The sequence below is a fragment of the Sciurus carolinensis genome, chromosome 7 (assembly GCF_902686445.1).
Source record: "Sciurus carolinensis chromosome 7, mSciCar1.2, whole genome shotgun sequence".
Classification (NCBI taxonomy): Eukaryota; Metazoa; Chordata; class Mammalia; order Rodentia; family Sciuridae; genus Sciurus; species Sciurus carolinensis.
This window is the reverse complement of record NC_062219.1, coordinates 9,189,534-9,202,902: the sequence shown is the minus strand read 5'-3', so window position 1 is coordinate 9,202,902 and position 13,369 is coordinate 9,189,534. Positions and strand designations below refer to the sequence as shown.

The 13,369-nt window shown below is 41.8% G+C and overlaps 1 protein-coding gene across 4 annotated transcripts in view; it reads left to right on the top strand.

The window, feature by feature from the left end:
* Tulp4 (TUB like protein 4) overlaps positions 1-13,369 on the top strand; it is a 241,596-nt gene that overhangs the window by 181,921 nt on the left and 46,306 nt on the right. For all 4 annotated transcript variants that reach the window (XR_007109580.1, XM_047559408.1, XM_047559409.1 and 1 more), the window contains exon 4: positions 1,894-2,055. Coding sequence is in view for 3 of the 4 variants with exons in the window: in XM_047559408.1 (XP_047415364.1) it covers positions 1,894-2,055 (162 nt within the window). In the remaining variant the exon portion in view is untranslated. The remainder of the gene's footprint in view (positions 1-1,893; positions 2,056-13,369) is intronic.

Sequence of the window (13,369 nt, the reverse complement as noted above, 5' to 3'; positions counted from 1 at the left end):
CCTGACATTTCAGTGCCCATTAGCTACCGCTAAACAAACCAAAAGGCAGACCACTTTAACTAATAAAACAAAAGCGAAAGCACACACAAACAGTCTCTGTCGCTTATTCCACGAACTTTAACTCTGTCGCTTGTTCCGCGAACTTTAACCTGGCCAGACTGTACTTTACTTACCCTGTATTTACCTGATCAGTTCCTTCTTTGTAACTCGAGTTCCCGGGTTTCGGCACCACTTACGATCGCCCACTGCCCGTGGGGACAATCACAACGCGTACGCTCTTCTTGATCACAGGAACCAAAAGGGCTGTAAATCCTTTTGTGAAGGGGAAAATATGAATATTTTAGGTTTTGTGAATCAGGAGCCAAAAATCATGTATTCTGTAATAAGAGAAAACAAATTTTTTTTTTTTTTTTTTTTTTTTTTGCGGTGCTGGGGATCGAACCCAGGGCCTTGTGCTTGCAAGGCTAGCACTATACCAACTGAGCTATATCCCCAGCCTGAGAAAACAAATTTTTAAAAAAAATTTATTGATGAAATAAAAAAACTTTATGGAAGTTAAAACTTGAATTTCATGAATAACAAAATATTCTGCTATTGATTTTTTTTTTTCTTCAACTAATTTAAACCATTCTTAGTTTGAATGGTATACAAATAGAGCTGACAGGACAGATTTGCCCATAGGCTGTGGTTTGATAATCCCTGATTTAGGGCATAAATAAAGTTTCAGTAGATTTCCAGAGATAGGTACCACAGTTGCAGACCACAATCTCTGAGTACATTGCAGATGGGTTAGAAGTTAATAACAGAAGAGTTAAATTTAAGAAATTCTTGCATATTTGAAATTAAAAATGTATAGCGAAATAGTTCCTGGGTTAAAGAATAAATTTAATGGACATTTTTAAAGTCCTAGATCTCAATGATAATAAAAGCATACATTAAAATTTGTGAGATGGGATTAAAGTGGTAATGTGAGAGAAATGTGTAACCTTACTCCCCTGCCCCCATGCTGGGGATGGAACCCAGGGCCTTGCACATACTAGGCAGGTGCTCTACCACTGAGTTACACCTCAGGCCAACCTTAATTTATTTATACAGCAGTCGCCAATCACCCACAGGTATACAAGGATAATATAATAATACTGGGTAATCCCTACAAGGAATTCACCACAATAGATCATGAGGAAAAAAAATTGCCATTTGGATAGATGCAATGCATGCATTTGATGAATTGAGTTATAAATAATGTTTTCCAGTTAGATTGCTTTTCCTTCATTTTGATCAAGAGTAGGACTGGGGACATAGCTCAGCAGTAGAATGCCTACCTAGCACCTGTAAGGACCTGGGTTTGATCCCTAGTACCATAAAAAAATAAAAATAAAAATCTTTCCCTTTTGATTGAGAGGATATTATTAGCAAGGCTATGAGGGAATGTGATCAGAAACTTGGAGCTTTACTACTTTGGTAAATGACCTATGGACACTGATGGAGGGTCTGTTACCAACCTTAGGTGGAAAGCAGTACAACAGCAGTTAAAAGAACCCTGGAGCCACAGAGCCCTGGCTCAGCCTCAGCTCTGCCACTCTCTGCCATGTGGCTGGGAGTAGGCTACTTAGCCCTGGTGTGCTTGGTTTCCTCTGCAGATGGGTGACGGCACTTTGAGGAACGGTTGGTGTGGGGCTCCATGGATGAATGCATGAACGTCCACAGAGCCCACAAAACACTTCACTGCAGTCCCTGCAGCTTTTCAAATGATGCCTTCACTGCTGTTTCTCTTCTGGCCATCTCGATCTTACTTAGCCAGGAGGCCAAGCTAACGACTCTGTCCAGGCTTTGGTAAAAGTGTTTTCTCTTTCAGATCACAAGTTGACCCCTTCTCTCTGTGTGTGTCTAAAGGTGAGTGATTTCACATGGAGCCACGATGGGACTCAAGCACTTATTTCATATCGAGACGGGTTTGTCCTGGTTGGTTCTGTCAGTGGACAAAGACACTGGTCATCTGAGATCAACTTGGAAAGTCAAATCACATGCGGCATATGGACTCCTGATGACCAACAGGTAATGCCTCTGACTGTGCATGTGTAATGGTAAAACCATGGGGCCTACGGGGGAGGAGAGGCGTGGGAGAAAGGGAACTGGTGTGAAAACCTCCTGAAGATCATCACGGAGGAGAGAACAAGCTGTCCAGGTAAAAAATAGAATAGAGAGTCTCAATGAAGCTTAGACTGCAGGAATGATTTTTTCTACTAATAAGGTAATGAGTTAACATTTTAGTTTATAAAATGTTCATATGAATTTATCTTAAAATTTATGTGAACCAGTTAATAAATAATGAATATAAAAAAAGTAATTCACAAAAGAGGACATTCAGCCCGGGCATGATGGCACATGCCTATAATCCCAGTGGCTTGGGAGGCGGGGGCAGAAGGATCATGAGTTCAAAGCCAGCCTCACCAGTTTAGTGAAGGGCTAAGCAACTCAGTGAGACCCTGTCTCTAAATAAAATACAAAATAGGGCTGGGGACGTGGCTCAGCGGTTGAGTGCCCTGAGTACCAAAAAAAAAAGAGGAAGTTCAATTAGTTAATAACCATGATAGAAAAATATTCATTCTCTGGGAAAATTTTAAAATTAGCACTATGAGGGTATATTTTTCATCAGTTAGTAAAAAATCAAATGATACAGTTGATTTATGATAAGAGTATAAGCAAGTAAACATTCTTGTTCATTCCTGGTAATAACGTGTATTAGACCTTTAGGGAAGCAATTTGGCAGAGTATGTTGAAAAGCTTACAAACCATTATTCACCTTTATAATATGCTTTTGGAACTTATTGAAAAAAAAAACAAGTGGAAAAAAATTATCTATGATTGTTAAAACATTACATATGGTAGTAAAAATTTATCAACAGCCTTCTTGTCTAAAAATTGGAGGATCACATAAACTGTGGCATAACAACTTTAAAGAATATACAGTAGCTCAGTAAATTATAGATTGTGGTTATAAAGATGATACAATAACCTGAAAGAGCTTTTAGAATTTTATGTGGAAGAAAATCGGGATATGAAATAGCATGTGTGGTATGTTGCCACATGATAAAACACAAGAAACCATCCATGTAGTGGAAAGGACTAGACAGAAATTAATCAACATGCCACAGTAGTTATTTGGTAGATGTGGTACTCTGGTTCATCTTCTACCAAGATGCTTCACTTTTTTTGTTGTTTTCTTTTCAGTGGTGCTGGGGCTTGAACCCAGGGCCTTCATGTGCTAGGAAAGTGCTCTGTCACTAGCCACATCCCCAGCCTCTGGTTCATCTTCTAAACTTTGATTTCAAAGTTGTCTTTATTGTTCCTGTTTGATTTTCATGATAGTATATAATAACCTTACAAAGTTATATGTTGATAAGTCACTTTTAAAATGTAAGGATTAACAGGTTAAAATCTTTGTAAATATAAACCTTATATTTATGCCAGAAAATATCCTTGAGAGATTTATGTTTAGTATTTGTAAAAGCAAGCAGTACAATTTGGAACTGTAACTTTTGTTTTTGAGCCTCTTTTTTTTTTTTAACTGAATTGCTTTCCTCTAATCACATATTTATTTCACGTTTTCATTTTTTTAAGTAGGCAAGGCAAATATTTTTTTCTTTTCTTAAAATTAGTATTAGTAGATTTATGAGCAGATATTTTCTTTTTTCTTTTTCTTTTTTTTTTTTATGAGCAGATATTTTCAACTCCAACTTTCTTCCCTTGCTCCCTGCCACACATGAGTGTATATTCCTACAAGGCATTTGGATTTATTGTAAAGTTCTACTGTCCCTAGGGTCTCCTCACGCAGAAGCCTGTGAAGCGGCCTTGTGGAAAGCACCTGACCTCTCCTGCATCAGTTTCCGATGCTGTGAGGACAGGTGTGAATTATTTAGTGCCTCATTCACAGCGCTGCAGTCATGATCAGATGAAGGAACAGGTGTGAAAGCATTTACAAATAGGTCAGTGGAAAGCCCAGGCTTCACATCCTTCCCTCACCTAGAGGAAGGGGGCCCACATGCCTTCGGGAGGCTCTCTTCACGGCCCTTTGGTAGGCTGTGCCAGCCAGCGAACCCAGTGCACTGCACACTTACCTTGTAACAGGTGCAGGTCCCACTGGCGATGCCACAGTGAGTGAGATGTAACTCCTCCTTTGGGATGCCTGTGGACCTGTGGAGGAGAGAGAGCATATGTGTGCTGCCATGTGCCTGGTGGATGTCCTGCCCGTGGGTGAAATGGACCCAGCTATCTGGGGATGCTGTGTGCCACAAGCCGTGTGTGTGGCATGCAGCAGAGCCTGGGGTATCCACAGTGCCGCAGCGAATGCTTTGTAGCCGTTCTCTCAGGTCAGGTTTGAAGCAGTGGACGCTGGCCAGAGGAGCCCCCGTGCTGTGGCCATGGCCGCGGGAGCTGTGAGGGCGCTGAGTGCCTGACTTATTCTGTCATTCGCAGGCACCTGCAGATGGAGGGTTGGGGAGGGGCACTTGTGCTCACTCCCTCTGCCCTGACAAGTGCTCTCACTCCCAGGCAAGACCTACACCCAGCAGAGTGCTCCACGGCCTTTCAGATAAGGTTTATAGGGCACAGAATCATGAGGGTCCGTGGGCAAATTTAGCAGAGAGAGAAGATGGTAGTTGGATATCCTGGCAGTGGTAATATACTGACAGAATTAAATACCTTATCCTTAGATCTCTACATATAGATATGTACACAGAGACCTAAGAAAAAAGTCACTGGATTAGAGTCCCAGGATGTTTAATTGTCATTACCTCTTTATAGTTGCTGTCTCCAAATATAGTCGGGGATCCAACTAGTTCAACAGATATGCTGAACAAAAGTCAACATATGAATTTGGGGGGCTCATAACTTAGCCCATAGCAAACTAATAAAGATTACACTGGAGAACAGAAAATTCACAGACGAAACAATGATATAAACTCAGCTTGATAAACTTGGGATATATTTATAAATAGAATAGTATTTGTAGGGCTTGTGTAAAAAACAGAATGGCATAAATAGAAAATGACAAAGAAATAAATATAAATATCATAGGAAAAAATATCTGTGGGTCCTATACTGTTCTACAGTAATGCAGCAGAGAAGCCCCTAATTCACAGGCTGGCTTGTATGAACAGAATGCTTCGTTTCCTCTGTGTTCTCCAGGTCTTGGTAGAAGACCATACTCCTTGATTTATGAAAGTGCTTTGAGATGGAGACATTTGAAACTGTGCTTCCAGCATATTTTGGGTCTTAGTGACCACTGAAGAATGCTGCTGAGAGCTTCAGGTGTGGAGATGGTGACATCCTCCAGCATGTTCCTGGGCGTGACCATGACTCTCCTCAGATAGCAGAGACTAGCTGGCATGTCTGTGTCCACTGAGAACAGGACTAAAGGGAAAAGCCTCCAATTCAAATTGCAGGGATTTAGTTCAAACAAGAAGAATTTTGTAGTAGCTATGCTTAGCTGGCACAGTATGGGAAGAAACTCCCTTGGCTCCTAGTCTTCCTGGGGGAGCCCCAAGAAGTTCCTGGGGGCCTTTCTCTGCCATGGGTCAGGGTTCTACAAGAAATGTGCTTGTGACTTTGTCCCTTTCTCATCTCTGGTACCCCATTCCTCCCAGAGCTCCTGCATCATGGTACTTACATAATTTGGCTGCATGAACCATTTTTAAAGAAGTAATTTCAGGGGAATTTCCAGGCAACCAAATATGTACACCTAGGAAACGTAGCAACAGTGGGAATGACCTGGTCAGACAGGAATGTGTGTCTTGCCAACATGTGCGACTTCCTGCTCCATGCAGCAGTCCTTCCCAGCACCCTTAGTTCACCTGCCTTCTGCCTGGGCTTGCCTGCTTCTCTCCTAGCTGCAGGTGCACACGTAACCTCATCTGGCTTGTGGTCTCTGCTGAGGTCTCCCCAGCAGCCTGGTGCTTCACTTCACTGCCTCTCCTCTGCTTGGCCCTGTGGGCAGTGATTCCCTTACAGCCCATGTCAGGCACCTTCCTTTCTGGATGCTGTTCCCCAGCAATACCAGCCATGTCCCTGAGCTGGATCTCACTTCTTCCCAGCCTCCCACCTTGGCCTCCACTGCTGCCTCACTGACACCCCCTCCTCGTGCTGTTTCTAGGCTCTGTGCTTGTGCCCCTTCCCTTTTTCTTTCCTCTGGGTGGTTTTCTTGCACTGCCACAGCTCCTGCCTGCCTGTCACTAACTCCCCGACCTGGCCTACACCTGTACCTCTCTCTCGTTCTTCACACAGAGAATTTTATTCCTAGTTAAAGTGACAGATGGTTGTGTTCAAACCAGCTTAAATGGAAGTATTTAATAACTAGACTAGACACCTTAGGTTCTCTAGAGAAGTTCCTAGTCCTCCTGAAACACAGGTGCATTCATTTTATATAGTAGAAGGAAAGATACAGGTAAACTGAGGTTTTGTAAACATGCTTACATTTTAAATACCCACCTACAGGAATATCTCCATTTAAAGACTATTCTGTGGAAATTGTCCTTGTTTAGAACGCAGTTTGGTGTAAAATGAGAATTTTTCACCTAATACATCTTTTTGCAAGACTTTAGTTCTCCATGAATAGTGGTGATATTTGTTTATAAAATTTTTTAAAAGAAAGGAATCTTAATATTTTCTTGGGAACTCTTAAAAAGTTATTTCAAATAAAGTAGAAAAGGTTTGGGTTGATAAATTGTTAAGCAGTTACCAAGATAAGACTGAGTTTTTACAAACAATAGTAGATATTGGCGTGGATGTGGAGAAAAAGGCACACTCATAAATTGCTGGTGGAGTTGCAAATTGGTGCAGCCACTCTGGAAAGCAGTGTGGAGATTCCTCAGAAAACTTGGAATGGACTCACCTTTTGACCCAGTTATCCTACTCCTCAGTTTATACCCAAAGGACTTAAAATCAGCAAACTATAATAACGCAGCCACATCAATGTTTATAGTAACTCAATTCACAATAACTAGATTATGGAACCAACCTAGATGCCACAATTGATGAATGGATAAAGAAACTGTGGTATATATACACAGCCATAAAGAAGAATAATATTATGGCATTTGCAGATAAATGGGTGGAATTGGAGAAGAGAATATCATGCTAAGTGAAATAAGCCAATCCCAAAAAACCAAAGGCTGAATGTTTTTCCTGATAAGTGGATGATGATACATAACGGGGGGTGGGGAGTGAGAGAAGAATGGAGGAACTTTAGATTACATGGAGGGAAATGACAGGGAGGAGAGGGTGGGGGTATGAAAGATGATGGAATGAGACAGACATCATTACCTATGTACATTACCTATGTACCTATGTATGATTACACGAATGGTATGAATCTAAATCATGTACAACCATAGAAACGAAAAGTTGTACCCCATTTGTGTACAATGAATCAAAATTAAGTCTGTAAAAATAAAAAAAAAATTAAAAAAAAAAAGACTGAGTTTTTCAGCTCTTGGCACACATGTATGTAAATAGGTAGTTTCCAGCCTCGGAAGTATTTTGGTTTTTTTTTTGTTTTTTTTTTTTTTTGCTGCTGAAAGGAGGTTTTCCTCAAAACGTGATCTGATGTGTGTGGATGTGATCCCAAGTCTACCATGTTTGTACAGTGACCATCAGTGCCACATGGGGAAGCAGCAGAAAAGTCACTGATTGTACCAGGACCTCTGGGATACCATGACATATAAGCCATTTTCATGTGCATGCTCTGCAGGAAATAGGGCCTTCATTTCCTGTTTGGAGTAGAGTGGAATCAGGTCTTAAGTTAGTGTGACAGGATCACTACAGGGATTTCAGTGCAAAACTTTTTAATTCATTTAGTTCAAATAATTTAAAAAATAAATTCCTGAAATCAGTATGTAATGTCTTTTTGGAGATATTAATTGGTGAGAAATGAACTATCACAGATAACTCGCATGACCTTTACATATGGTCAGTTGGAAGGAATATTTGTTTACTGTGTGTGTGTGTGTGGGGGGGTGCTGGGGATTGGACCCACGGCCTTGTGCATGCAAGGCAAGCACTCTACCAACTGAGCTATATCCCCAGCCCTTATTTACTTTTTATATGTAAGGTCAGGACTGAAGTAACAAATTAGAACTCAATTTAATTTGCTGCTTTCCCGAAAGTAGTCCAAGTAATAAATGATTCTTAGGGTTTTTTAATTGTAGGTATCTTTCTTTTTTAATTGAAAAAAACAAAACTCATTAATAGCATAATTTTTCTTAATTTACAAAAGTTTTTAGTATCATATAGGAAGTAAATAGAATAAAGGACCCACATAGTTTGCCATACTTTTTATTTTTTAATATTTTTTGGTGGTTGATAGACCTTTATTTTTATTTATTTACATGCATTGCTCAGAATCTAACCCAGTGCCTCACACATGCTAAGCCAGTGCTCTGCCGCTGAGCCACACCCCCAGCCCTTGCCACACTTTTTAAATCTTCCTCCCTTTTTGTTTTTTCCTTGCTATTTTCTTACAGCAAATCCCAGACAGTGTTGTCAGTTCAGTATCACAGCCCTGCTGGTCTTCACAGCAGGAAGCTTCTTGGATTTGGTTTTGCCTGTGGCTTTGGGACAGTGACCATAGTGGCAAGGAGGGGGATATTCCTCCCCAGCTTTGTTTTGTCTTGCACTGTCAGATAGAAAGGGAATTATAAAGGGAACTTTAAAAAGTAATATAACCCTTTGCTTTCTCAGCTAAAAACAGTTTTATAAACAAAAACAAGTTGCTGAGATGAAACACTGTAGGTAATACCTAACACATAAGAGCCCCTTTGATAGAATGTCAAATGTGGCAAACCCAAAGTCAGAGCCACAATTCATTATGAGCAGCGAGTTTTTCTTCACTGTAAGAAAACATTTCCCTCTGCTGACCCTTGAAGACTGGCTCCCCCACCTCCAGCCCTGCTCTTGCTTCTTGGAGCCTGCAGGCTGGGAATCCTACGGTGTAAGTCTCAGTTTCCATGCAGAGACTCAGAAACTGGTATGTTCAATCCATCAATAGAAGAGGGTAATCTCTCTCCTGCAGGCTCTTGAACTAGACTGTTTCTTTTTGAAAAAAACCACAAGACCTGTGTGATCCATGCCTTGGCTGAAGACCCTTCTGGGACTGGCGCATGAGCCGTGAGGGGTTGAAGGACCTCAGGGCCTGCGGGTGGCGCTGCTGGCTGTGGGTGAGATGGAGCCACTGTCAGGAGTGAACATCTTACCTCCCTCCCCACCAGAGCGGCCATGGCTTTATAGTAGCGCGTGCACTGCAAAGGGGAAGCCCAAGTTTAATTTAAGCCCTGAACTGAACATAAATAGGATGGTTCTTGCCAAAATAGGCAAGGAGTACATGAATCATCACTGGTAAGGAAGAGTGGAAGCTACTCGGGGAAAGAAGCTGGGAGATGGCCTCCCACCCTTCCTGGCTTTCTTTATCCAACTACTATGCTATTTCACTTCTTGGTACTTCTTTTTTTGTGTATATTCTGGAAATTCTTTGGAACTCTTTGTGGGAGAAAATGTTTCTTTAGCAGAAACAGGTCTTGCAGCTGCTGAGTTTGTCTCTCATTTTCTTTGTCAATGTTGTTTTGGTTACTGACGGTAGCAATTAAGATGTTTAGAAATGCGGTTGCTCTGTACTGTCTCTGGACTCAGATCATTGATGAATCACTGACAATGATTCAGTATAGATGAATTAATTATAAAATATGCTAAAAATGTTCCCTGAAATTGACATTGAACAAATTAGGTTCAGGATAGAAGATGGAAGGGGATTATTCATATTGACTAGCTCTCTTTACATAAACCTTCTCAAAGTCAGTTTCTTGTTTATTTAGTGTTAGATTTCCTTTGTATGTTCTTATTACTACCAATCATGATGATGACCTTGGTTTTGACTCAGAAACCTTTCCTGAATGCCAGTGTTTGGTCAGGTGGCTAAACTACAGACTGGGTCTTTTTGGAGTTCCACCTGGTACTCCTGTGGAATCATCCTGACTGTCCTTTCTCTCCTCTGTCCTCAGCAGCCCAAGTAGTATTGCTGCCTCAGTATCGAGTGCACCCGGTGGCATGCAGGGGGGAAGCAAGCTGTGTGCTACTTCACACACGTTCCTGAGTCCACTGCTGCCCTGCCGGAGCTTCTGCTTGGCCACACTCCAGCCAGGCCCCACAGAGCCCTTTCAGCTGCGCCTCTCCTTGGCTCACACAGAGGGTTTGGTTCTCACCCTCTTCCACCCTCCTCCTCACATTAAGAGCTCAAACTAGCACTGGCATCACTTCTAACAACTCCAGGCTATGTCCCTAGGACAGTGACACCAGTCCCTTTCAGTTCCTGCCTGGGAAAACTCAAGACTGCCAGAAAATGGACCCTCCCAACCAGCACCTGAATATTGGGCCCCATCTCCTGCCACTGTGGGAGGCAGGGGCCTAATCATGATAAGCCTCAGAGTCCTCGTCACCCCGACAAACCCCCCCACTTTTGCTCATTGCTGCTCTGTTCAAGCCTCAACATCCCCGCCACTCCTTCCTTCCAGTCAGCTCTGCATGGAGGGAGGTGCATTGAGTTCACTACAGGACTCTTGTCCTTGCTTCAGTAGTATTGCCCATTAAAACCTGCCCTTCTCATGTGAACTGTGTTAGGCTTTGTTTGTTGGCACCCGTCATGAGTGCTGTGGGGTCTGCTCCCATCTCTGTGGCATGCAGTCCCCAAAATCCTCCCAGCCTTTGGGTGAAGACCCTTATTAGTACCCACAGGAGGAAGTTATTTTCATCATATTGAGAAACAGTTAGCTATATTTTAAGTAGTTGTAGCATTTGAAACAGGAAGGATTCGAGAGTTCATATGCTGTAGCTTTGTGGCAGGAAGGAGACAGCATTCAGGAAGTAGAATGGACACCATTACTATGTAGGTAGATGTCACACCAGGACTAGCCCCACTACCACTGACCCCACCCTAGTCACCTGTGTGGGAAAGATAGCGCATTCACATGGTATAAAATGAAACGTTCCAAAAGACGCATGGTGGGAAGGCCCTTTCCACTCTCCCTCTGCAGCCAGTGTGCTTCCAGAGGCATGCGCTTCTAGGGTTGTGTGTCTGGAGATGTTCTAATTAAGGCCACTTTTTATTAGTCCTGTGGTCAGGCTGTTCCCCTTCATAGCCCCCAGAAATTGCCATGTGTTTGCAAGGTTGGATAAACTTTACAATGGAATTTGAAGATTTGGGGAGAAAATATTCTAGTAACAAATTATTTAATATTAAATTTGAGACCTGAGGCAGATAACATATCTCCTCTGAAAAAATCTTCAAACATAGGATAGTCTCTCATCTTCATGGGTTAGTTTACAAGTGGTCTTTTCTGCAGTAAAGAGGTGAGATGACTTCAGAATTACATGTTTAGCCCTGCAGGTATATTCAAGGCTGAAAAATAAAATAAACCAAAGATACAGATTTAGAAGTGATTGTTACAGTCAACTGTGAAATAACATTTCATATTTCTGGGGGGAAAAAAACAGGAAATATTCTGTTGTGTGAGCAATTCTGTCATTTTCAGCAGTCTGATTTCAATAACTTTATTTCCTTGCAAAAACTTCAGACCTGGCCTTGATGCACCTCTGAAGGCAAGTGTTCTGAAACTCAAAATGGAGATCTTTTTAAAAAAGAAAAGAGAAAAAGAAAGCTGTCCCCTGGCAGCATCTAGATAGAGGTTCCTTCTGAGGGGAGGAGGATGGCTGTGGCTGTCCTCTCAGTCCTCCATCTTCACAGCCAGTCCAGCTGTCCTCCACCAGCGGAGTTAAGGCTTCTAGTAGGAATTTGTCATCAGATTTCAATCTCTTGCCCCAGCTTTAAATCAGAGAAACAAGTGGGAAAATGTTACCTTCTTCGAGAACTAGATGCTGTGTTGGTAATCACACTCCATTACCAAAGAACTGAACATTTAAGATAGCTTGCACTTTTGAAGTTGAAATTTCTCAGTGTAGTTTTATTCAAGAATTTAGATGAGTACCATATCAAAGGAAGCAGTGCCAGTGAGATGCCACTGTGTCCAGACAGATCTTCGGGATGACTTGGTGTCCTCTCTCCACCTGCCTTTGGTTTATGACTTGGTTCATTTTAAACTACTGGTAATAATTGTGTTTGTCTAAAAATAGCTTAAAATGGATTGCATTGAAATGAAAAGATTGTATATGTATACCATAATTACATTGCTATTAAAAACTGCCCTGCAGGTATATTCAAGACTGAAAAATAAACCCAAAGAGATAGCCATTGAACTGGTATGGCCTGACTCATACATTTCTGTCAACTTATGTGGTCTTGATGTACACATTACAGAAGGAGCATTGTACCTGCCCTGTGAGGCCTGTGAACCACAAAAGGAAACAGCTGGAAAATATAGGGCAAAAATTTGCATGATTCATCATTGACAGTGTTTTGGGGACCAGTTTCATAGGAGGAATTGAGCATTGGTTTCTAGTTTTCAGAAGAAAGGAAAAATGTTATTCTTTCATTGGTAAGAAAACTTGGGCAAAAGCCAAAATTTGGACAGGAATTCATTTATTAGTCGTTGACCATCTACACAGGACAGCAGCATATGACAAGCTAGGAATGCAGACCTGTCTTCAAGAAGCTTTTTACGGGGAAAAAGACACACAATACCAGAGCCAAGTTCAGGGTGCTGGGGAACCATGGTTCATGTGAGATTAATTCTGTGTGACGGGTCTCTAGAGCTCTTCACATGAGATACTAGACATTACATTGAACATTGGAGATGAAACACAAGCCACTGTCTTAGCTAGAAGGGAGCTGGTTGTGTGTTTCCTTGAGATAAAGACACAAACACGTTTCATTTTGAGTATGTTGACTTCAGTGGGTCTGGAGCGCATGCAGGGAAAAAAGACCTGGAGGCAGCTCAGTATATAAGTCTGGAACTCGGAGGAGAGGCTTGCCATGGTGTCTGCTGAGAATGGAATCTGTGATACTGTGGGTCTAGTTGTGCTCTCTTAAGGGAGAGAAGAGAGCCTAGGACCATAGTAGGACAAGGGGAGGTTGTACCTGGAAAGGAACCTGTCTCAAGCTGGCTCATTACGTGCCCAGGATTAGGGAGCAGACACAGCAGAGATTGATGCCTTTGCCATGTGTGTATTCATTATTCTCGGACTCTGTCTGGTTCTCCTGAAGTCCTTTGCTTGCATAAGCTTTATCTCATTGGAAGTCATTAGGCATGAAACCAACTTTTATAAGGGAGAGATTTTTTTAAATCTGATTTCATGTTTTATCCGTGTCCGTCAGTTATCTGTGACATACTTGTTCCAAAACAGAGTAACTTCCTCCATCACTGCTGAC